The following is a 26,465-nucleotide window of genomic DNA, read 5'->3' as shown; positions in this document are numbered from 1 at the left end:
GGGGGTGGATTGTGATGCCGTTAATAACGGCGATACATGCCTACAAGGCGTCCTCAGTTACTCAGCACAGGAGACAAGTTAAGAAGGATTAGATACCATTTTTCTAGGCGGTGAGGGACAGGTATTTATGTCCGCTATACTTACGCTGATCTTTGATCATGTACTCTGTCATACCTACCTGTAGAAGTATGTTTGTTTGTGTTTGTGATGAATATTGTTTCAAATGTGATGCGTCTGCGGGTGTTTTGGCTTTGACGTTGCAGAGCACACTGACAGCGGGATTATGTTGTGAGGTTCAAGTTAATTACGCGTTATTCTGAGGATGGAGAGCATACATACATACGTTCATTAATACATACATATACACAATACACGCATGCATACATATCAAGAATACACGCATGCATACGTATATACAGTACACGCATGCATACAATATACATACACATAGAATACAAGCATGCATATTATATATATACATTACACGCATGTATCATATATACATACTTAATATACATGCATGCATACATACATAACCCTACATACATGCATACATATATACATACATGCATACTTAATGTATGCATACATAAATGCATTCATACATGCATATGTACATGCATTCATCATTCATATATACATATTCATATACATATACATATTCATATATACAAACATACATGCATGCATATACTAGATATATGTACACATTGAAGCATACGTACATATGATTCCAGACCATGATGATACATACATACATACATGCATATATACATATGATTCCAGCCCATGCTGATACATACATATACATGCACATATACATAGTAAAGGAACGGATATCTTCTTATAAAAAAGTGATAAAATCCAAGATCCAACCACCCATTACATACAGCCTCATTCAACGCCACTACCACCTCCGCACCACGCAGATCAAGGTCCATCCCCAACTCCCGCCACATCGCTCGGAATGAAGCACAGAACGGAGCTCTGTTCCCGCGTGTGTGGCTTTGCAATCGATAAGGTTATGTTGGCAAAACGGATCTGATATATTTCGCAGGTTTTTGTTCAACGTTGATAGATCGTATCAAGTAGCCTATTGTAAGCGTGTTTCCTTACAGGCATGTGTAGGCTAGGTGTCATGGTTTGGATCATGGATCTTTGAAAAAGTAAATATTGACTGTTTGAACATATAATTACAATTGCGTTAATACCAGGGCAGTGGACAAGATGCAGGGATGACCCGTCATCCAGGAGGTGCCAAGATAAGAGGGAGGGAAGAGGGTAGAGGGGAGTGGAGTATGTTAGGGATGGAATGGGTGGGAGTGGTTTTTATGCCTTTGTTTTTTGGCTACCTCCCGTGTAAGGGGGAAGAAAGCCTTTGGTATATGTATGTATGTATGTATAGTTATTATTACAACGAAAGAGGTTAGCACTCTCAATATTCACATGTTGATCGATTCCAAAATAAAATTTTGCAGAAAAAAAAAAATAAATCCGTCAGGCATCTTCCCTCCCTCTCTCACATCTCTCTCTCTCTCTCTCTCTCTCTCTCTCTCTCTTCCCTCTCTCACATGTCCGTATTCACCTACTTTTTACGTAATGGCTCCGGCGCCTCTCCCCCTTCCTCCTATGCCGTTCCTTTTGTTACCAGTTCAAAGGACGCCAATCCAGACCCTCGGAAGCCAGAAGTGCCTCGCCCGGCCCGTCCGCTCGGGCGTTCGAGGGTGCATCGACCTACGCGGACGGGTTTGCTACATCCGACCTCGTTACAGACCAAAAGGTCTCCCCGCTGCTGGCCTTTAGGGTTCTTAATAATAGTAACCCTTTGAGAATCGATTATAAGTGAAAGCGTGTGTGTGTGCAAGTGTGTGTGTGTGTGTGCAAGTGTGTGTATGTGTGTGTGTGTGTACATGTGTTAGTGTGATTCACCACGGTAATTGGATCACGTGTTGAACTCGTGGTCGACGGCTATTACTCTCCCGGATGAGAGCTAATATGTACCCGATATATGGGTAACTGTGACCGTACAAACATACATCCAACTTCTTGCCCACGAGAGTTGGAATGCCGGCTCGCAGTACAGCGATGCAGAAATTATTTCAAACCCTGGGAGGGAATCGAACTCGGACTGTTGGGTTAGCGGTCACGAACGGTACCACTGCGCCGTGGAGCCATGTGCATGTGTGTCAAGGATAATGCTACATGTTCAAATTAGCGTAAAGGCACATCCACACATGTTTTCAACAAATGATAAAGCACCATTTGTGTGTGTGTGTGTGTGTGTGCGCAGGAGTGAACGCCAGAAAGGCTAACGAAGCAAAGCGGTTTCGTGTATTTATATCTTCAGTGCTGTGTAATTATACGAAAGCGCTCTGCTTTATGTTATCTTTCCTGGTGGTTATTTCTGAACTCACACTTCCCAGTGTTTTACACACACACACACACACACACACACACACACACACACACACACATACACACACACAGCAAGCTAGGTCTCTGTTCGATTCCCGGGGCGACTGTCGGAAATTATTTGTATGGCTCTCGCTGTTACTAGCGATTCACTTCATGTATGTATGCATATATATATATATATATATATATATATATATATAAAGGGGAGCTGCGTGATCGCAGTACACCTTTGGTTGAAGCAGGTCACATGTCGACACCTGAGGTGTGGACACGTCCTGAACTCGACAACGAAACAGACCCGAGGCCAAAGCCAAACCAAAAGCGAATTCTACACCATTCACAAGCTCTATTATGGTGTCCCCGGAATTCGACGAGATGCTCCAGAAGAACAGCATCCAGGACACGTGATGATGATGATTTAGGCCCCGCCGCTGTTCGGACAAAGGAGACAAACCATCATCGTTTGTGATTTCGTGTCCTCCATCCCCACCACACCCTCCTCGTATTGACAGACTCTCCTATGTTCTGTAGAGTAGTCGTCAGAGTCTTGGTGTGAATAATTACCGTCACGTCAGATGATTCGGAAACCACAAAGGAAACGACAGGACTTGCATACTATAATGTACATAACCACGCCTGCATAGCGATATTCACTGCTCGAGTCTAATGCATTAAATACATTATGAACCTTAAAACGACATCCCTATGGACCAGAGGTGCACAGCATTTTTGTATACCTGTAGTCTCATCTCCACTCACAGTAGAATGTCGATAAATTTTAACTATTACTATCACACCGTTCTGATACTATCCTATCACTCATCGTTATCATTTTATGATTCCATTCCTCGAGCACGATACTATTTACAAAGATAGAAACGCTGGTGTAGCTAGATATACCATGTCGCGGATTCTTGAAGGAAATAGACAAGAACTGATTTACCTACATAATGATTAACGAATGGAATAGACTTAGTAACCAGGTAGTAAACGCTGAAACTATCGCTCGTTTTAAGAGAAAGTTAGACAACTTTATGGATGGGGAGGATTGGTGGTAATGGACATGGAACTGCCTAGTGCAGGCCTTATGGTCTTTTTCAGTCTTCTTCATTCTTATGTTCAAATCTATGTGACATTACTTTCTATACATCTAAGGACTTCCCATTGCCTGATTTTAGAAAATAAGTTATCATATACAAAGGTCTACACCATCTTAGTGAAAATCCGAATTAGCAAATCCTTATTTATCGGAATTCCAATTTAACGGAAATTTTGAAACAAATAGCGGAATATCCTAGTTTAGCGGAAAGATGTCCGCTGGATAGGTCGTTTTTCCGTTATCTGTTGCTAGGTTTTTCTTACCGTATCATACTAATGGCCAATGGTATTTAGCGGAAAGACTTGATATAACGGAATATTCCGTTGAATAGAGCGTCAATAAGGAACACTGGATTAAGCGAACTTTCCTTTGGCTCAATTACTTCGCTAAAGGCATTATCACATTGGACTATTTTTCCTCCAACCTCCGATTAATCGGCGGTAGCGCCCACCTCCAGAACTTTTTCCGCCGTCAAATCACTATGGCCAACTATTTTGTTTTCTCAGCAATTGACATAGAATGCTATTTGATGTGCTGGAGGAAAATAATTTTCCTCCAGCATATCAAATTCCTTCAACAATCGGAGGTAAAATAGCCCAGTGTGATAACCTTTAAACCGAGCTTCTATTGATATCATTATTGAAAAGTAACCGGCAATTCGATTCCATCGTGAACTAAATATGCGTGACTCTGGTACATAGGGGTGTCACTGAGGGAAGCAAAAGGGTGGGAATATCAACACCTTCACCACCGAGACGAATAAAATCATCTGGCGACAGGTATAACAATGGGGAAAGGGATCACCCGGAAGGGAAGGGGGGAGGGGAGGAGAGTTAGTGGCAAGATGAAGTGTAATTTCTTCGCGACTGAACAAATAAAAATGAATAAATTTATAATTAATTTGAATGGAAAAGGAACTGCAATAGAGGGCGTGATTTCTCACACTAAGAGTCAATTGTGAAGTTATTTTCAACAACAGGTAATTATTGGATCTCTGCAGCAAAATCTATTTCAAAAACTCCAGACTGAACTCTTGACAGACTTGGCCTGAAGAGAGAAAAAAGAAAAAAAAAAAAGAAAAAAAAAGAAAGGAAGAAGAAAAAACAAGAAAAAATTGTCAAAACAACAACAACGACAACAACAAATATATAAATGAATAGATAAATACATAAATGGGTAAATAGATGAATAAATAATTAATCACCGCCCGCTTTGTAAGGAGACAATCAAGATGAACTATATCCTACCGAGGTGTGTGTGTCTGTGTGTGATTCACCACCATGGTCATGGATCACGTGTTGGACTCGTGATCGACAGCTATTTCCCTCCCGGAAGAGAGCTCATATATAACCGATCTATGGGTAATGCTGTGACCTTACACGCACACACACACCCAACTCCCCACCCACGAGTTGGAGTAACGACTCGCAGAGCAGCGATTCTGAAATAATTTCAGCCCTGGGCGGGATTTGAACCCGGACCTCTGTATTGGCGGCCGGGAACTCTACCAACCGCGCCATCGTGTGTGTGTGCGCGCACCCCACGAAGATTAATAAAATCACCTGAAGACAGACACACAATAAGAAGAAAGGCCACTCGGTATGGAAGGAAGTGGCGAGTGTGGACAGATCTATTGATAATAAATTCTTAAACATTTCAGGACGATCAACACACCCAGTATTGCTAAACAGCTTAACCACGGCCAAAAATCTTGATAAAGATTACAGCTAGAAATATGTAACCATTTAACCAAATCATAATACATATATATTTTTGCACTGAAGATGTAATATACGAAAGCGCTCTGCTTCGTTAGTTTCTTTTTTCAAGTGGTGTACTTTGCATATTATATTATAATATATATATATATATATATACATATATATATATATATATATGTATATATATATATATATATACACATATATAAACATGTATGTATGTACGTATCATATGTTTACTTTAGCCACAAAGTAACAGTATGAAGCCGACAGGAGACCTATGGGTCCATAACGAGACAGCGTTGAGGAATTGCCTTTAGAGCATCCACCGAAGATATACTGCATTATTATGGACGCAAATAATGAGGAGGAGGAAGGAGGAGGTTATTAAGTGGTAGAGCCTAGTGGAAGGAAACATGAATAAGAAGAAGGAGGAAGAAGAGAAGGAGGAGGAGGAAGAAGAGAAGGAAGAGGAGGACGAGGAGGAGTCTGGGTACAAACCCTCAGACATATAGATATGATATAAAGATAATATACACAGATAAGAGGCAAGATATGAACTTCCATGTTCGTCTATTTACGTAAAGAGGATTCACATGACTGACCTGGAATCGTGATTTTCCGACTCTTATTTTTTCATTTTATTTTATTTTCCTTCGGTCGACTTTTAACAATGTTCAGCTTGTTAACAACTCTTTAAATGCGTCGATTGATTTTGACTCTGTCGTAAGTTTTCGTCAACTTGAGCCCATGTGTGTGTGTGTATGTGTGATTCACCGTGGTCTTGGATCGCGTGTCGGACTCGTGTTCGACAGCTATTACCCTCCCGGAAGAGAGCTCATATATGACCGATCTATGGGTACTGCTGCGCGCGCGCGCGCGTGTGTGTGTGTGTGTGTGTATGTGTGTGTGTGTGTGTACAAAATGGGGCATGGTCGTGTATGTACGAAAAGTTAAAGCCTTCTTCACGTAAATAATTTGGATAAAATTTACGTTTCCGCAAGTATGCATTTGAAATGAACATTACCAAAGGTTGACAAGAAACTTCTGTTTCCCAAGTACGCGCCATCACCTAAAGTTAACTCCAAGTTATAGCACTGGGCTTTTATTCCTCCAGCCTCCGATTAATCGGCGGTTCCGCATTCCTGCAGCAATATTCCCGACGCTAAAATGACTGTGGCAAACTATTTTGTTTTCACAATAATTAAAAAAAAAAAAAAGTCATTTGATATCGGCTGTACTCTTAAAAAAATTAATTTCCTTGTATAAATCCTTGGAAGAGATTTTTTTAAGAATACTTCCGTAAGAATCTTACGGTGGTATTCTTAAAAAAATCTTTCCTTATATAAATCTTATATAAATCCTTGGAAGGGAAACAGTTATACAAGGAATTTTCTTTTCTTTTCTTTTTTTTTTTAGCAATGCCACCGTGAAAATCTTACGGTCGTATTCTTAAAATAAAAAATAATTTCTTTCCTTGTATAAATCCTTGGTAGGGAAAGATTTTTTTTAAGAATACCACCGATTTTCCTCCAGCATATCAGGTTCCTTCCCGAAAGATGCGGCCAGGAAATTTTGCTCCAACAGTCGGAGGAAAAATAGCCCAGTGTGGTAACATCTATTGACAAAAGGATTACAAAGTAAGAGCATGTCGACAGGAGACCTTTTGGTCCATAACTAGGTCGAATGCTGGGGAAAAAGAATAAGATATATAAACAAATAATGATAAATGATAAACCAACAGAAAAATAAAAATTATTTATAATAGATAATAAATAAACAAAAAATATGTTCATGGAGTGCTTCAAGTTTGGTCGGGGCGTCGTTCCTTGCAGCGAAGAACGAAGGGATGGTGGTTCGAACCCTGCCACCGGCGAAGTTGAACCAAGGGCATGGTACATTAAATTCCACGCTACAAAGTCCTCTGTAAGAGGCACCGTCCTAGCCTCCTGATAGGGGAGGAGTTTGTGACGTTAAACCATATCATCATCATTTATCAATTTATTCATTTATTCATTTATTTATTTTTAAACAGAATAATTACCGTCAGATACAATTTACCGTGACACTACACGCGCGCTGGTGGCATATTCGCAAGCGCGCTGGTCTCGTATTCGCTTAGTTGCAGAATCGAATCCCGCACTCATCTCCGATACCCAGCAGTGGCTGTTTGCCACCTGCCCCAACCAACAGTCCCCAAAGTACATATATAAATAGGACAAAGGTGACGGCTTCGGCCGCAGCAACTACTCAGCGCCTCCTGGCGTAGTAAGCTCCTCGCCTCCGCTACCGACTGGGATTGAAACTGAGCCATGAGAGACCATAAGGCCCGCACTAGGTAGTTCCATGTCCCTTACCATCCGTTACCCCTAACCATAAAGTTAGCTCTTAAAACAACCGATAGTTTCAGCGCTCATTAACTGGTTAGTAAGTTTATTCCGTTCATTAACTACCCTATTAGTAAACCAGTTCTTGCCTATTTCCTTCCTAAACCTAAATTTGCCCTATTTAAACCCATAAGTATTTTTGTATTTGTTCAAAGCGGGTAAATAAATATTTTGTTGTTTTTGTTCAAAGCGGACAATTGAAACATTGTATTTGCTATAAGCGGTTGAATAGGACATTTATTGTATTTGTTCAATACGGGTAAATAAGTGTTTTCGTTCTTGTTCAATGCAGATAGATGGACCATTTCTTGCGTTTGTTCAAAAGAAGTAGATAAGTTTTTGTTGTAATTGTTCAAATATTTTCACACTTGTTCAGTGTGGGTATATAAGCATTTTTGTAAAGATATTTTCGTGTATCTGTTCACGGCAGATTGATTAACATTTTTGTACATGTTCAAAGTGGGCAAATAAAAAAATATTGTGTTCAAGTCGATTAGATAAAATATTTTGTATTTGTTCATGACGGATAGATTTTAGTATCTGTTCAATTTGGGTAAAGATTTATTGGACCTGTTCAAAGCACGCAAAAAAAAATGTACATGTTCAAGGTGGGTAAGACACGTTTCACACGCATCGACTTTTCGCCGTACACGACACGACGTCGTGTTCTCAAATAACACGTCACGGACACGTGTGAAAGCGTCCATATCCAGCCATGGTTATTTGAAAGCACGACGTCGTGTCGTGGACGGCATACGGCGAAAGGTCGATACGTGTGAAACTAGCCTAGATGAGCCTTCTTATATCTGTTCTCGGCGGATGAATACATTTTTCTTCTATTTGTTCAATGCGGGTAAATTATTATTATTATTTATTTATCATAATTATATTTTTTCTTGTTACAATCGGATATATAACATATTTTTTCAAGGCGAGTGGAAATATATTTCATCTGTTCTTGTTCTTGTTCTTATTCAATGAAGGTAAATGAACATTTTATATTGGCTTTTCTTGTGTTTGCTGAATGCGGGTATGAAAGCATTTTAGATCATTTTTTGTATTTGTTCAATGTGGGTAAATGAGCATTTTAAATACAATTTTCTATGATTTGTTCAGTGCGAATGAATGAACATTTTGAATAACAATTTCTTATACTTATTCAGTGTGGATAAATGAAAAATTTGAATTATAATTTCTTGTATTTGTTCAATGCGGGTGATTGAACATTTTGAATAACAATTTATTGTACTTGTTCAGTGTGGATAAATGAACATTTTAAATGTTTTCTTGTATTTGTTCAATGCGGGTGAATGAACATTTTGAATAACAATTTCTTGTACTTATTCAGTGCGGATAAATGAACATTTTAAATTATAATTTCTTGTATTTGTTCATTGTGGGTGAAAGAACATTTTGAATAAAAGATTTTTGTTCTTGCTCAATGCAAATAAGCAAAGCATTTCCTGTGTTAATTCAATGCCGGTAAATTAGCATTTTAAATCTGTATTTCTTGTGTTTGTTAAATGTGGGTAAACAAATTCAACGCGGGTAAATAAATATTATAGGTAATTTTTGTACTTGTTCAATGCGGGTAAACAAACATTAAAGATAATAATTTCTTGTTCTTGTTTAATGCTGTAAATAAGCATTATAGATAACCCTTTCTTGTGTTTGTTCAATGTGGGTAAATAAACACTATAGATAATATTTTTGTGTATTTGTCCAATGCGGGTAAATGAACATTATTTCTTGTGTTTGTTCAATGCGGGTAAATAAGCATTATAGATAACCATTTCTTGTGCTTGTTCAATGCAGGATTTTTTTCTGTATTTGTTCAATGCGGGTAAATAAACATTATAGATAAGCATTTCCTGTACTTGTTCAATGCGGGTAAATAAAATTTTTATGTACTTGTTCAATGCGGGTATTTTTTTTTTTTTCTTTTTGTCCAATGCGGGTAAATAAGCATTATGGATAAGCATTTCTTGTATTTGTTCAATGCGGGTAAATTATTAACTTTGTGTTTGTTCAATGCGGGTAAATAAGCATGATAGATAAGCATTTCTTGTACTTGTTCAATGCGGGTAAATTGATATTTCTTGTGCATGTTCAATTTAGGAGACTAACCATTTCTTGTACTTGTTCAATGCAGGTAAATTATTTTTGTTTCTTCTGTATTTGTTCAATGCGGGTAAATAAGTATTATGGATAAAAAAAAATTACTTGTTCAATGCGGATAAATAACCATTTCTTGCACATGTTCAATGCGGGTAAATAACCATTTCTTGTACCTGTTCAATGCGGGTAAATAACCATTTCTTGTACTTGTTCAGTGCGGGTGAATTATTTTTTTGTTTTTGTATTTGTTCAAGGATGTCGCCAAGATGTACGAGCAGCGCTGGCTTCCGAACTGTGGCACAGATCCTGCGGTTAGTGGTCTTCTTCTTCTTCTCCTCCTCTTCCTCCTCCTTCCCCTCTTCCTCCTCCGCCTAATCCTCTTCCTCCTCCTCCTCCTCTTCTACTCCTCCTTCTCTTCCTTTTTCTCCTCTTCGTCCTCCTGCTCCTCTTCCTCCTTTCCTTCGTCCACCTCCTCCTCCTCCTCCTTCCCCTCTTCCTCCTCCACCTACTCCTCTTCCTCCTCCTCCTTCCCCCTCTTCCTCCTCTTCCTTTTTCTCCTCTTCGTCCTTCTGCTCCTCTTCCTCCTTTCCTTCGTCCACCTCCTCCTCCTCCTCCTCTTCTACTCCTCCTTCTCTTCTTCGTCCTCCTGCTCTTCCTCCTTTCCTTCGTCCACCTCCTCCTCCTCCTTCCCCTCTTCCTCCTCCTCTTCTACTCCTCCCCCTCTTCCTTTCTCTCCTCTTCGTCCTCCTACTCCTCTTCCTCTTGTTCCTCTTTCTCCTTTTCTTCGTCCACCTCTTTCTCCTCTTCCTCCTCCTTTTCTACTCCTCCCCCTCTTCCTTTTTCTCCTTCTCTTTGTCCTCCTGCTCTTCTTCCTCTTGTTCTTCTTTCTCCTTTTCTTCGTCCTCCTCTTCCTCCTCCTCTTCCTCTTTCTCTATCTCTTCGTCATCCTCCTCCTCTTCCTCCTCCCTCTTCTTCTTTCTCCTTCTCTTCGTCCTCCTCCTCATCATCTTCCTCCTCCTTCCCCCCTCCTCTTTCTCCTCCTTTTTCTCTTCTTCCTCTTCTTTCTCTTTCTCCACTTCTTTTTCCTCCTTCTCCCCTTCTCCTCTTCTTCTTCTTCCTCCTCCTTCTTTTCTTACTCTCCTTCTTATCCTCTTCCTCCTCTTTCTCCTCCCTCTCTTCCTCTTTCTCCTCCCCATCTTCGTCCTAGTCCTCCTCCTCCTCCCTCACCTCCTTAGTCCACTGCATGCTGCCATAACTAAGTCCCGTTTCACACGCATCGACTTTTCGTCGTCCACGACACGACGTCGTGAATTCAAATAACAATGGGTGCCTACAGACGCTTTCACACAAGGTCGTGGCCGTGACGTGCAAAAGCGTCCATAGACACCTTTATTTATTTGAGAGCACGACGTCGTGTCGTGGACGGCGCACGGCGAAAAGTCGATACGTGAACCCGCACGTTCGTGGTGTACCCGTGTCTCTACAGTTTATTTGTCTATTTACTCATTGATTGATTCGTGTTTTTATATATTCAATTATTTAATTAATTTAATTGCTTAGTTGTTATGTCCCTCATCAACCTGATCTTAGGTCTTATCTAGAATTAACTAAAACTTGATGTCTAAAGACTTGTCCATTTTTATTTTTATTTTTTATTAATTTATTTTATCTTTATTTTTTATGAATGCTCGCTGGCCGACCGGGTTAAAGCGCCGCTACTTGCGGCGGTGGTCGAGGTGACGGCAGTTCAAACATTGCCGCCAGCGAGTTGGACCAAGGGCATGGTTCATTAGATTTCACGCTACAAAGTCCTCTGTAAGGGGCACCGTCCTAGCCTTCCGATAGGGGAAGTTTGCGACGTTAAACCGATTCATCATTTATCTATTTATTTATTTATTTATCTATTGAATTATTCATTTATTAAATAATTTATTTATGTTTCTTCGGTAAGTTATACTATGTGCTTTCTTGATGCTCGTCCATTTTAATGTATTTATCTTCCCTTTGTTTGTTTTTTATTTATCTATTTATTTTTCATCAACTCAATTTTCGGTGTCTTTCATATTTTGTACTACCAATTTTTTTTTTCTTTTTTTTTTTTAGATCGAGAGTCTTAAAAAAAGTTTTGCATTCGAAAAAGATGAGAAAAGAAAGAAGACACGGATCTAGTTCCGAGTTTATTTCTGACCGGTTTCGCTGAAGAAGCGTAGAGCGAAACCGGTCAGGAATGAACTCGGAGCTAAACCTGTGTCTTCTTCTTCTTTGACCTTCTTCAACTTGTCTCAGGATCTCAATAGTTGTCTTTAATTTCTTTGACATAACATTCACCTACTAACATTAACAGTTTTAGATGACTGTGGTTACAAACTCAATGTACAAATTATAAAAAAAAAAAAATAAAAAAAAAAAACGTGAAGTAGCATTTGATATAAAAGTAAGACAAATCTTTGATCAAAACGACATGACGTCATAACGCCATAAAGAATTATTGTCTGGCTTTCGATTTGTTTGCGTCTTCATCTAATTTTTACGTTATTCTTCTGTTATACATTTGTTTGGAAAAAAACAAGAATTTAATCTATGTATCTTTACTTTAATCCTCAACACAATGGCGTTTCTAGTATAAAAGAAAAAACTTTATTAGTAATTACGAAAGACTGATGAAATGCCATTAATATTTGGTAGTTTTAAAACCGTTAAATTATATTTAGATAAAGCTATGGATGTTAAGAGAGTGGTATACTGATTCTGCTAAACGCCTACGCTCTCTAAAAGCAATACAATTATCAACCAATCACGGTGCAGCATGGAACAATTGTGGGCGGGGCTTATATTTCGCTCAGTAAAAAAATATTGCAAAACAAAACCGTCATTGTTAGTTTGTTTTGAAACTTATTTTCGTTTTGGGATTTCGTGGGAATGTCTGACTGGTGCCCATTTTTATTTATTAACTTATTTATCTATTTATTTGTGTACTTGTTTATTTATTTGTTTATCTATAAATCCTTCCTTTAGATAACTGTTAATATTTTTGCTGTCATTACCTATTAATTATTTAATTTATTCATTTATTCATTTATACTTTGGGTCACTATGTCAGAATCATTGCTGTCATTATCATCTTTATTTGTTTCATTTATTAGTTTATTTAACCATTTATTTATTCATTTGTTTATTCATTTATTTATTCATTTGTTTTATTTGAAGTTGTCATGCCGGTTGTATGTAATAATCTTGGATATATCATCAATAACATGCCTGTGTTATGTGTTCAATCTATATGTTATAACTTCTGTTCTCTTGTTCACGCATACTAAGACGCACTGGCATAACAGAACATCCTATAACAGGAGTGGGGAACCCGTGGCACGCGTGCCAAACCTAGATCACTAATGACTTTTTCCGGAACACGAAACCCAGGGCTCACCTTAAAACCAACCACATCTGGGCGCGTTACCGCCGAACAGGTAGTGCGTTACCGAAAAATCTATATATATGTATACATATACGCATTGTATATATATATATATATATATATATATATATATATATATTATATATATATATATATATGCATATGTATATGATACGTGTTGACGGAAATGCACCCCAAATTTTCCGGTAACGCACTACATGTCTGGCGGTAACGCGCCCAGCTCTGGGAACAACTAAATGATAAATCCCCAACATCTTTTGTATGACCACCGGTAACCACATGTCGAGCTAGGCAGCGGATTGGGACCGTGCGAAACGAGGGGAGGCGACCCATGTTGGTCTATAAATTATAATTGTACTCTATATTGGCACGCGAGAAAAATTTGTATAAAAAATTTGAATGATTTCGGCACGCGCACTAAAAAGGTTGCCCACCCTTGTCTTATAACAACATATATAACATCTTTTTCTTTCCTCTTCTGTCACAAAACTTACTCAAATTCCGTCGAGTATTTGGGACACTATTGTGTATGTGTGTGTGTGTGTGTGTGTGTGTGTGTGTGTGAATAAAATCGCTTGGCGTCAAGCATAACAAACTCCAACTCGAACAAGATACTCCAAAGGATTTTCTAACCTCGTGGAGTGCAAAGACTTCCCTCTAAGCTGAATAAAATCGCCTGACGGCGAACATAAACATACAAATCGACATTAAAAAATAATAAAATAATGATAATAATAATAATAATATAGTAATAATAATAATGATAATAATAATAATAATAACAATAATAATAACAATAATAATAACAACAATAATATTAACAACAACAATAATAATAATAATAATAATAATAATAATAATCGAAGGAGAGGAATTTCTCAACTGAATAAAATCATGTGAGGGCAGCCAGAGTAGAATGTATAAAGAACTTCACACAGGAGTCTCTCGGTTCGCTGAGATGGGAAGGGTGCCTGCATGGGAACTCGCTCGGGTTGCTTGGGGGGAGGGACCGTGGGAAAGGAAATTGAGTATGATGATGATGATAGTGGTGATGGTGATGTGGATGATGCTGACGATGGTGATGATAATGATGTTATGATGATGATGATAATAATGTTCTTAATGATGATGATGATGATGATGATGATGACAATATTGATGATTATGATGACAATATTGATGGTGATGATCAAAATGATGATGATGATGATGGTGATGATAACAACGATGATAAATATGATGATGATGATAATGATGATGACAACGATGATGATGATAATAATGATGATAATGATCACGACGACGATGCTGCTGCCGATAATGATAAAGATGATGATGACAACGATGATGATGATGGTGATTTCGGTGATGATGAAGATGATGATGACGATAGTGATGATGACGATGATACCTGTGGTCTACCCCATCTACCAGTAGAAAGCAGAATTCTAACCCAGAGTCCTAACCATAATATCTAGGTTACTTGCTTATCTACCAAATCTACCCAATGGATACCGTGTCGAACTAGTGAGCAAGTAGTCGTGAGTTCGATTCCCGGGGTTCAATGCGCGCCTCTTCCGTTGGTTCCCGGCAGTCCTGGCCAGGCGGGGAGGCAACCCAAACGTCGGGAAAAAAAAAAAAAAAAAAAAAAAAAAAAAAAACAGCGGCTTGTCGCAATTGACAGGGCTGTGCCCTACCAGGGGTTTCTCACTTCCCATTTTGTGGGAGGGACCGCGAGAATGAGAGAATGTGTTCGCCAGATCTGGAGAAAGGGTTTTAAAACTAAGACACGAAGTCTTGTTGTAAACGACAAGTTAACTACGATCTCGTTTGAGTTAACCGCCTTATGATCCATAACAAAAAACAAAAACAAAACAAAAAAGCGAAAGGTGGAGGAGGAAGAGGAGGAGGAGAAAGATTTGGAGGAGGAGGAGGAGGAGGAGGAGGAGGAAGAGGAGGAAGAGGAGGAATTACAAGAGGAAGAGGGTGAGTAAGAGGAGGAAGAGTTGGAGGAGAAGGAGGAAGAGGAGGAGGAGGTGGAAAAGTAGGAGGAGGAGAAGTAGGAGGAGCAAGAAAAAGAGGTGTAACAGGAGGAGGAAGAATAGGAGTAAGAAAAGGAGGGGGAGGAGGAAGAGTAGGAGGAGCAAGAGGAAGAGGAGAAGGAAGAGGTGGTGGAGGAGGAAGAAAAGGAAAAGAAGGAGGAAGAGGAAAAGGAGGAGAAAGAGGGTGAGGGTAAGAAAGAGGAGGAGGAGGAGGAGGAGGAAGAGGGTGAGGAGAAGAAAGTGGAAGAGGGAGAGGAGGAGGAGAAGAGGGGAGGAGGGAGAAGAAGAGGAGAGAGAGGAGAGGAGGAGGAGGAGGAGGAGGAGGGAGAGAAGAGGAGGAGGAGAAGAGGAGGAGGAGAAGAGGAGGAGGAGAAGAGGAGGAGGAGAAGAGGAGGAGGAGAAGAGGAGGAGGAGGGAGAGGAGAAGGAGAAGAGGAGGAGGAGGAGGGAGAGGAGAGGAGGAGAGGAGGAGGAAGAGGAGTCGAAGGCTCTTCTGCTCTGTCCTGTCTTCTTCTCCTCCTTCTGCAGAGGCTCATCCTTGAGCCTGGAGCCAAGGCGTGGCTGAGTCCCACTTCGGCGGAACAAGACCTCGACCACGCAGAAGGCGCAGAAGGAGGAGGAGAAGGAGGAGGAGGAGTAGGAGGAGGAGGAGTAGGGGGAGGAAGGAACTCCTACACATGCTTCCAAGGGAAAGAAGAAGAGGAAGAAGAGGAAGATGAGGAGAAAGAGAAGGAAAAAGGAAGAGGAAGAGGAAGAGTAAAAAGAAAGAGGAAGAGGAGAAGGAGGAGAAGAAGGACGAGGAGGAGGAAGAGGCTTTTGCAGTGGGGAACAGAAACAAAGGAAGGAGTAGGAGGTGGAAGATTAGGAAGAGAAGGAAGTGGAGGATGAGGAAGAACAGGAGGAGGAAGAGGAGGAGAGATAAGAAGAAGGAAGAGGAGCTGGAAGATGAGGAAGAGAAGGAAATCAAGGGGGAGAAGGAGCAGGAAGACGAAGAGAAGGAGGAGAGGTAGGAGGAAGAGGAGGAGGAAGAAGGTTTAGCATTGGGGAACAGGAGAATGAGGAGGAGGTAGAAGACTAGGAAGAGAAGGGAATGGAAGAAGGAGGAGAAGGACGAGAAGAAGAAGGAGCAGGAGTAAAAGGAAGAGGAGAGGGAAGAGGAGGAGGGGGAGGAGGAGAGAGAAGAGGAGGAGGAGAGGGAAGAGGCTTTGCAGTGAACAGGAATAGTAAAAAAAAAAGGAGTAGAAGATGGAAGACTAGTAGAAGGAAATGGGAAAAGAAGGGGAAGGAAGAGGGGAAGAAGGAGGAGGACGAGGAGGAGGAGGAGAAGGTGAAGGAGGAAGAAGAGGAGGAGGAGGTGGTGGAAAACTAGGAAGAGAAGGAAATGAGAAAAGGAAGAGAAAGAAGAGGAAGAGAAGGAGGGGTAGGTGTAGGGGAAGAAGGAGTAGAAAGAGAAGGAGGAGGAGGAGAAAGAGGAGGTAGAAAACAAGGAAGAGTAGGAAATAGGAAAATGAGGAGGAAGGGAAAGAGAAGGGTGGGTAGGAGGAAGGGAAGAAGGAACAGAAGGAGAAGGAATAGGAGGAGGAGGAGAAGAAGGAGGAGGAGGAGAAGTAGGAGGAGAAGGAGGAGGAGGGCGGCACGGAGTGAGAAGGGTCTGAAAGGCAGTCGTGCGTGCGTGCGTTCGTGCGTGCGTGCGCCCGCGCGCGCCGGGACGGGCCTGGCAGCACTCGGAGAACGCGCGCGGGCCGGCGACGGCGGCGGATGGCGAGGAGGGACCTGACGCTAGTGCCGCGCCTGGATCGATGGCCGGCCTATCACGTTTCGCGGCGTCCGCTTCGCCATTGTCCCGGAGCCGACCGCCCCTCTCGACTCCTCCACCATTTTATCGCCGTGGCCTTTGTACGCGGGTACATTGTACAACAGTCCCCTGTCAACATGGCCAACTGTACACATTTCATTGTGTACCGCACTTTCCCTCCCCCTCCCCTCCCCTCCCCTCCCACCCCCTTTGGAACAAAAGGAACCCTTTTTAATGAACTCTGCGCTACTTCATGTTTTATGTTACAGGGGTGGATGTCTAGGCTTGTGGTTCTGTTTGTGTGTGTGTGTGTGTGTGTGTGAAGGGTTGTGGTCAGTGTACAATTCTGTATGCAAATATGATGTCTTTAGGTAATGTATGTATATATATGTGTGTATGTGGGTGTGTATTATATGTATATATATATATATATATATATATATATACACACACATATATATATGTGTGTGTATGTGCGTGTGCTTTATATGTATATATGTATATATATATATATATATATATAGTATATTATATATATATATACATATATATATATATGTGTATGTGTGTGTGTATGTGTGTGTGCGTGTGTGTGTATACATTTATTTCTTATCATATGCTTAGGCAAATTAGAACTTGGAACATGAGTATGTGTATATATACTACATACATTTCCCTGTGTATTGATGTATATGAAATTAAATATCTATACTCGTATATCAAAGTAGTGAAGTAAATATTAATATACCTATACGCAAGCACATAGACACCTTCACACACACATCCACACATATACACATACATGGCCACAAACACACAAACACACATACACACACACACACACACACACACACACACACACACACACACACACAAAATGGTCAGAATGCACAACATCAGCTCCTATTCGAGCACAGCGCAAACTGACCATTTTAGAACTGGAATATACCCAACAGCAAATCGAGTACATCCAATATACTTCGTTTATGGTATACGCTAAGCCAGTTGGGCATGTTGCTATTGCAAGTGTGATCAACACAGAGCGTTTCAGGCATTTCAGGTCGTTTCAATGAAATCAAGAATTTCGAAAAAAGCGACGTGATATTCCCGTGTTTAGTCTGTTTCTGTAACCCATGAGGTAAATACAATCACACACACACACACACACACACACACACACACACACACACACACACACACACAAGCACATGATGTGCGCAACGCGCTCGCATGTATGCAGACACATAAAAACACACAATGTGTAAATATATATGTGTTTGTATGTATTTGTATGTTAGTGTGTGTGTGTGCGTGCGCAAGCGAGTACGAAAAGAAACTGAAGCCTAAAAGACATAATTTGAAGATTGAAGCTCTAATTATACACACACACGCACACACATACACACAAACATGCACACATACACACAAACATTATATATATACATATATATACACACTTATGTATATATATATATAGATATATATATAATATATATATATATTATTATATATATATATATATATATATATATATATACATATATGTATGTATGTATGTATGTATGAGACGTATTCTCCTTTTCCTCTGCTTTGGAAATATAAGAACTTGTTTGTGTCTCTCTGTCCTAAGCCAATTTCATTTCGTCTCTGTTCAATAAATTCAGCTCAAATTGAACACATAACCAAACGATCGTCCTCCTATTTGTCTGAGCTAACAAAAGGCTACCCTCCAAATGTCGAAAAAAAAAAGAATTACGAAAAATATATACGTATATCCCGTACACACACACGCACACACACACACACACACATATATATATATATATATATGTGTGTGTGTGTGTGTGTGTGTGTGTGTGTGTGTGTGTGTGTGTGTGTGTAAAATGTAGATATCATGCATACAGATATATATAATTTGCAAACATGTCTATTTTTTTGGAGAAATTAGTCGATGTTATATGTACGATCGAGTCCTTTGATAAACACGCAGTACTGACCTCGATTCAAATCTCGCTTGCACGGCCGATGTCAGGTCACGTGATTATGGTACCACGTGAATGGCGTCATATATGATTAAAAATGAATTAAATTAAATTATACAAATAAATATATAATCGAAAACACGTGTCTCCCATGTCGCTTGAAATGAATAGGATTAAAAAAAATATTAAGTGAAAATGAACACATGAATACAAATGAATACACGTGTTTACGATGTAAATACGATCAAAAACGAATCTAAATGAATAGAAAATAAAATAGAAATTAAATGAATGAAAAATAAAATAGAAATTAACACATATATACAAAAATAAATGAATATATTAATGATTAGATACATAGATAAATAAATGGGATATTTTCTAGTAACAGCTCTGAAGTGTCCACAAAAATAAATAAACAAATAATCTAATAAAGTAATTAATTAATAAAGATCCTAGTCCCTCCCATTCCAGACAGTCCTTAAACTTTTCATTTTGGCAGCGCCGGGCGATTTTATTTACTCTCTTTCTCTCTCTCTCTCTCTCTCTCTGTCACACACACACATAGAGCAAGGTCATAGCATTACCCATAGATCGGACCTACGAGCTCTGAGCTCTCTTCCAGGAGGGAAATAGCTGTCGATCACGAGTCCAACACGTGATCCAAAGACAAAGTGAATACACACACACACACACACATATTTAAACTTGGATATATGTATGATGTAACTGGAGAATAAGGATATATATATATCACAACACATTATATAACTTTAATAAACACTTATTAATATAAAACAAATCTGCTTAAGATATCTCGTCAACTGCCTTTGTAATAAATCTTTAAAATTGCAAAGATATTTTATGGACACTCTGTATAACCCAAGTAGGAACCATACACGAACAGGTACAGTCACTGGAGAATAAGTAACAGGACCCCACGAGCGTAGGTCTTCCCCTGTATACTACAATTAAACCCACACACACCTACATAGACGAGTCTTGTTTCGAGAGGCAAGTAAAAGTCTCTGCCTCGTTGACATTAAATAAAAGTCTTGTAATAAGATAATTATAATTCGCTGAATCCTCCAGAGTTGCATACGTTTCTATCCGTGCAGTGTGTGGGCATCTACATATATGCATATATATATATATAAGTATATATATATATATATAAGTATATATATATATATATATATACATATATATACATATATATATATATATACATATATATATACATATATATATATATATATATATATTATATATATACATATATATATTTATATATACATATATATATATATATATATATATATATATATATATTTATGTATATATATGGGTAATAGATAATAGGAGAGAGATGGAGGGTAATAGATAATAGGAGGGTGATAGGAGGTATGAGTAGGGTAATAGGAGAGAGATGTAGGGTAATAGGAGAGAGATGGAGTGTAATAGGAGTTAATAGGAAGATAGTATGAGTGAGATGGAGGGTAATAGGAGAAAGATGGAGGGTAATAGGAGGGTAATACGAGAGATGGAGGGTAATAAGTGGTAATAGGAGAGAGATGGAGGGTAATAGGAGGTAATAGGAGGGTAATAGGAGGGAGAACGAAAAGAATAGTAGAGGTTATAAAGCGACCGCCATTTTGTTTTTGAGTGGAGATGAGGCATTTCTAGTCACTAAAGAATCATTTGACTTATTTATATTTATACATTTATTTATTTATTTATTTATTTCATTTTTATCATTTATTCATTTCTTTCTTATATATTTATCTGTTTCTATTTATACATGTGTTTATTGATTGATTGATTGATCTGTTTATTTATTTATCCATTAATTCATTTTTTATTTATATATCTATATACATTTATATTTATAAATTCGTTTATTGACTGATTTATTTATGATTTATTTATTAATTTATTTATCTATTCACTCCTATATCTATTTGATTGTCTATTCTTCTAATTGTTTATTTGTTTATTCATTTATATATGTATATATATTTATTTATTTATCTGATTATTCCTATTCGTTCATTTATTTGTTTGCTTATGCATTAATCCATTTATTTATTTATCTATTTTCTTATCTATTCATCTATCCTTCTCTTTATTTACTTTTCTATTATTTCATTTATTAATAAATTCATCTATTTATCTTTTCATTAATCTATCAATCTCTTTATTATTTCATTTATTAATTTATTTACTCATCTATTTATCTTCTCATTTATCTAATTATTTACTTATTTAAAAAAAAATTGTCAAAGGATTAGTGATAAATTCCAATGACCCCTTCCGTATCGGGCAGTACTTTTCCTTTCATTCTGGCTGCCGCCAGGTGATTTTATTAGCGGGCAACCCTCGACAGCGATGGGGTTCACGTGTCGCATCAACTGGCAACCGATGAGCTATTGTATTAATAAATTTTGGATTTTATTTACTACAACACGGGTTTCCTCCCTTGGAAGACTAAAGTACTTCCCATGTACTAGTTAGTACATTTGTTCTTTCCAGGGAGTATGTACATAGGACTCTAAGACACTAACCACTATTGTACAATACACATATTATTCTAATATTTTATCATTTCCTTGAGTTAAAATAATCAATGTTATGTTTGGTTGACACAGGAAGTTAAGCCTGAGCTATTTGTTAGTTAACTTAACCGGCAATCAAGCGTTGACAGTAGGTTAGTTTGCAAGCAAGTTTACTAGCTTTTCGTTGGCTTAACATTGATGATTTGAATTCAATGAATTTATGAAATATAGTACAGTATGTGTATTATTATTTGTTTTTGTTTTGTTATCTGTCTGTTTGATTCTCATTTATTATTAGTTATACGTCAATTTGTTATTATTTTCTATTTACTTTTTTGTTTATAATTTAACTATACCTATGCATTTATTTGTGTATTTTATTTATGATTTACATTATTATAGTTTTTATTTAGTCATTTATTATTATTATGATTTTTTTTTTGCATCCGACCTACATATGGACCAAAAGGTCTCCTGTTGGCATGCTCCGCCTTTGTAATCCTTTGTACAACAGACTCCTATGTATATACTCCCTGAAAAGATCAATTATAAGACCCCTACGCAGTCTACACGGACAATTACAATATTGATTTTTTATCTTTGATTTTCAAGGACACATGTAGGCACCCAAGCGAATGTACAGGGTATAAAAAAAAAGACTGGACACCTGTTGGGATCCTAAAGGGAATGATGTACAGAGGGACAAAAATAGTGGGAAACTTTGGAAGATTCCCAAGGGAATGTAGAGTAACAAAAGAGGTTAGGAACTTTTGGAGATGCCCAAGGGAGTGTACGATAAGAAAAATTGGGAATCTATTGAGATCCTAGAGGGAATGATATGCAGGGGATCAAAGAATGTTGAGAACCTTTTGGGCGTGGCCAAGGAACTGTACAAGAGAAAAAAAAAAAAAAAAAAAAAGGGGGAAACTTTTGGGAATGCCCAAGGGAATGTACATGGATAAAAAAAATTGGGGAACTTCTGGGGTTGCCCAAGGGAATGTAGAGGAATTAAAAAAATATTGGGAAGCTTTTGGGAATGCCCAACGAAATGTACAGGACTCAAGAAAAATTGGAAACCTTTTGGAAATGCCCAAGGGAATGTACAGGAATCAGAAGAGTTGGAAAGCTTTTGGGAATGTCCAAGGGAGTGTACAGGAATAAAAAAATGTTAGGAACCTTTTGGGAATGCCCAAGGGAGTGTACAGGAATAAAAAAATGTTAGGAACCTTTTGGGAATGCCCAAGGGAATGTACAAGAATAGAAAAAAATTTGGGAAGCTTTCGGTAATGCCCAGGAGAATGTAGAGGAACCAAAAAATGTAGGGAAGCTTTTGGGAAAGCCCATGGCAATGTACAAGAATAAAAAATAATGGGAAGCTTTTGGAAAAACCCAGGGGAATGTACAGGAATCAAAACTTGTTTGGAAGCCTTTGGGAATGCCCATGGGAATGTACAAAAAATGTTGGAAAGCTTTTGGGAATGCCTAAGAGAATGTACAGGATTAAAAAAATATTGGGAAGATTTTGGGAATGCCCAAGGGAATGTACAGGAATCAAAAAACATTGGGAAGCTTTTGGGAATGCCCAAGGGAATGTACAGGAATCAAAAAACATTGGGAAGCTTTCTGGGAATGCCCAAGGGAATGTACAGAAATCAAAAAAAAATAATAATAAATAAATAAATAAATAAATAAATAAAATAGATAAAATGAATAAAACAAAATAAATAAATTTTGGAACTCTAACTGCTACATGAATCTCACGTTTTCTTTCTCTTCTTCCCCTCTTGCAGTGTCCCCGACTCCGGCTCCAGACTCTCCCTCAGCGACCGGCCACGTCGAAGTAGTCCGTTCCCGCTCGCCCTCTCCGATGCCCCGGTCGCCCTCGCCCCCTTCCTCGCCCCACCCGAACACCACCACCAGCAGCAGCAAAGACGAATCCTCCGTAGGGGACCTACGCCCCCCTTCAGGCGGGAGCGAGCCTCCTTCGGGAGGCGGGTCGGGTCCGAATGGCGAAGACAACGACGACGACCGCAAGAGACGAAAGAAGAAGACCCGGACCGTCTTCTCGAGGTCGCAAGTCTTTCAGCTCGAGAGCACCTTCGACATGAAACGGTACCTGTCCTCCTCGGAGCGGGCGGGGCTGGCGGCTTCCCTCCACCTGACGGAGACCCAGGTGAAGATCTGGTTCCAGAACAGGAGGAACAAGTGGAAGCGTCAGCTAGCGGCGGAGCTGGAAGCTGCCAACATGGCGCACGCGGCCCAGCGACTCGTCAGAGTGCCAATCCTTTACCACGAGGGTGCCACACCGAACACTTCAGAATCGGGTCACAATCCCTCGGGAGCGCCCCAGCACCAACCACCCCCATCCCTCCCCACGCAACCCTCCCTGCCACCCTACTCACTCTATTACCCACCATCTACCTCCGCCTACTCACCGCCCACGGTACAGGCGCCCACGCCCGTAAGACCTACTCTTTCGTCGTTGGTGTAGAATCGAGCTCCGAAACCCTCGTCCGCCTATTAAAAAAAAAATCCCCCTTTTCCCTTAAAAAATCCCTTTTCCCTTAAAAAGACCTGACCCCATTCCCCCCTTAAAAAGATCCTTTTCCCCCTAGAAAAGATCCCTTTACCTTAAAATAATCTCGCCTTCCTCATAAAAGCCCCTTTCCTTTCCTACAAAAAATACCTCTTCCCACTACAAGCCCCTCTCCTTCCCCCTAAAAATACCTCTTTCCCCTAAAAACAATCTCTTTTTCCTTTCAAAATCTTCGCCCCTTAAAAGTCCTTTCCAGCCTAAAGGACCCCTCATCTCCCCTATTCATCCCCTTCCAAAAACCCCTTTCCCTAAAACCCCATTCATCTCCCTATAAAATTCCCTATTTCTTCCCCCTAAAACGACTCCTCCTTCTACACCCTCTAGCCGTTATACCACCACTACCACCACCACCACTACCACCAACAGCAGCTCTACGACAACCACCAGCACCAATACTACCACCAGCTCCACCACAACCATCACTATCACCACCACCAGCTTATCCACCTCCACCACCACTCTTACTTCCACTATCCCTTTTCTCCACCACTACCATCAACGACAACCATCACCACCACCTTCTTCCTCCATCCCCACCACCACTACCACTAACAGCACTATCCACTAACCACTAGTCCATCACTACAACCACTATCCACCTCCACCGTCCTCAGCACAAGATAAGCAGTCAGGCCAAGTTGGTCAGCAGATAGGCGGTTGCGGTGCGTCTGCGGCGCGGCTGCAGCGGCCCGCTTGGTGTCCAGGCGTCTTGCGGAGACCAGATCTCCCCTGCACCCACATAGATCCCAGATAAAGGTACCCGGATCAGTTGCGGCACTACAGAGGGGCCCGCGCTCCCAAGACCGACAAGAAAATTGTTATTTTATTTTTATTTTTTTCTGTGCGTTTACTTTATGACCACTACATTAGTGTCCGCGGCAAAGACATAACGGGACGATTGGTGATCGGGGTAAAAGCTGATATACATCAGTGGACGCAGACTGACTTCTGCTGACCTGGATTATCCTGGCCTCTTTCCCATTTCCCCCTCCCGTTCCTTACGTCCGTGTATGTGCAAGTGATTTGCTAAGAACAAGAAACTAAAGCGATAAAGTTAAAACACCGTTTCTTCCCCCCTACAATGTGAGGGGGGGGGGGGGTTGCCGCCGCGCGCGGGGTAGAGGGGACGTGGGGTGCCAACTCTCACCTACGCTCCCTTGGCACCGCCCGCATCCAGTGACGTACCCACGTGCACACTTTTAATAATCCCATGTTTGTAAAATCATCTATGACGTCAACCGCAGCGTCTTTGGTTCGATCCGCTTCTCCTCTAAGCCGATAAGAAACCAACCCGCGACCCAACAAAAGATAAAAAAATGAATAAAAAAGAAAAAAAGTTAAAAAAAAAAAAAAAAAGAGACACTTTCCTTCTTTCGAACTCGGACACCGAAGTCGATGTTCTCGGAGATCGTGAGAAGCGTGAGAAAAAAAAAAAAAAAAAAAAAAAAAAACTCCCGCCCTTGCGATGGTGTTGAGCGTGAGGGACGGGCGTGAATTGCACGCCCATAACCCTTCGGAATCCTGTGTTAGTCAATTTAGTTTATGTGTGAATCAATGTTCGCGAAGTGAGTTCTCGGCTGGTCCCCCCCAACTCCCGCTGTATCGTCCTATGATTGAATTCTCCAGCGTCTATCGAACCTCCATTACCAGACGCTTCGAAGTCGAAGAAGAGGAGGAGGAGGATGGAGAAGGAAAATAAGAAGAAGAAGAAGAAGATACCTTCCCTCTCACCACCACTACCTTCATCACCATCACCATCATCACCATCCTTCTGGTCACCACCCCATCGCGATAGAGAACTACATCATCCGCATCGCCGTCACCGTCATCGATCTCATGCTTGTTTCGTTTTCTTTGTACAAGTGCTCAAGAGCGGCCGCTAGGGGGACAGTGGAGAACCCGCAAAACAAAACTCCTCCTCCTTATTGTTTGTGTCTTGCAACCAAGATGTACATACATATCAGTAGGCGATAAGAATATATGTACCGGAAAATTGATCAATATATGTTTCAGATTCAGCAATGGTGTTTCATGAGCCTTTTAGAGTTCTCGCCTGCCGCTACGGCGGTCCGGGATCGAATCCCGCCCAGGGCTGAAATAATTTCAGTATCGCTGCGCTGCGGGTTGTTACTCCAACTCTCGTGGGCGGGGAGTTAGGTGTGTGTGTGGGTGTAAGGTCACAGCATTACCCATAGATCGGTCATATTCGAGCTCTGAGCTCTCTTCCGGGAGGGAAATAGCTGTCGATCACGAGTCCAACTCGTGATCCAAAGACCATGGTGAATCACACACACACACAAACACACACACACACACACAC

General features: G+C 40.1%; 1 protein-coding gene across 1 annotated transcript in view; it reads left to right on the top strand.

The window, feature by feature from the left end:
- LOC143041432 (uncharacterized) overlaps window positions 1–26,159 on the top strand; it is a 98,586-nt gene extending 72,427 nt beyond the window's left edge. Inside the window, exons 3-4 of the mRNA XM_076213295.1 lie at window positions 9,995–10,051; window positions 23,340–26,159. Of these exons, the coding sequence (XP_076069410.1) occupies window positions 9,995–10,051; window positions 23,340–24,040 (758 nt within the window). The 3' untranslated portion in view covers window positions 24,041–26,159. The remainder of the gene's footprint in view (window positions 1–9,994; window positions 10,052–23,339) is intronic.
- The last annotated feature ends 306 nt before the right edge of the window (window positions 26,160–26,465 follow it).

Source organism: Oratosquilla oratoria, chromosome 31, assembly GCF_046742065.1.
Source record: "Oratosquilla oratoria isolate Oo_2021 chromosome 31, ASM4674206v1, whole genome shotgun sequence".
NCBI lineage: Eukaryota > Metazoa > Arthropoda > Malacostraca > Stomatopoda > Squillidae > Oratosquilla > Oratosquilla oratoria.
This window is presented reverse-complemented; position numbering and strand designations above follow the sequence as displayed.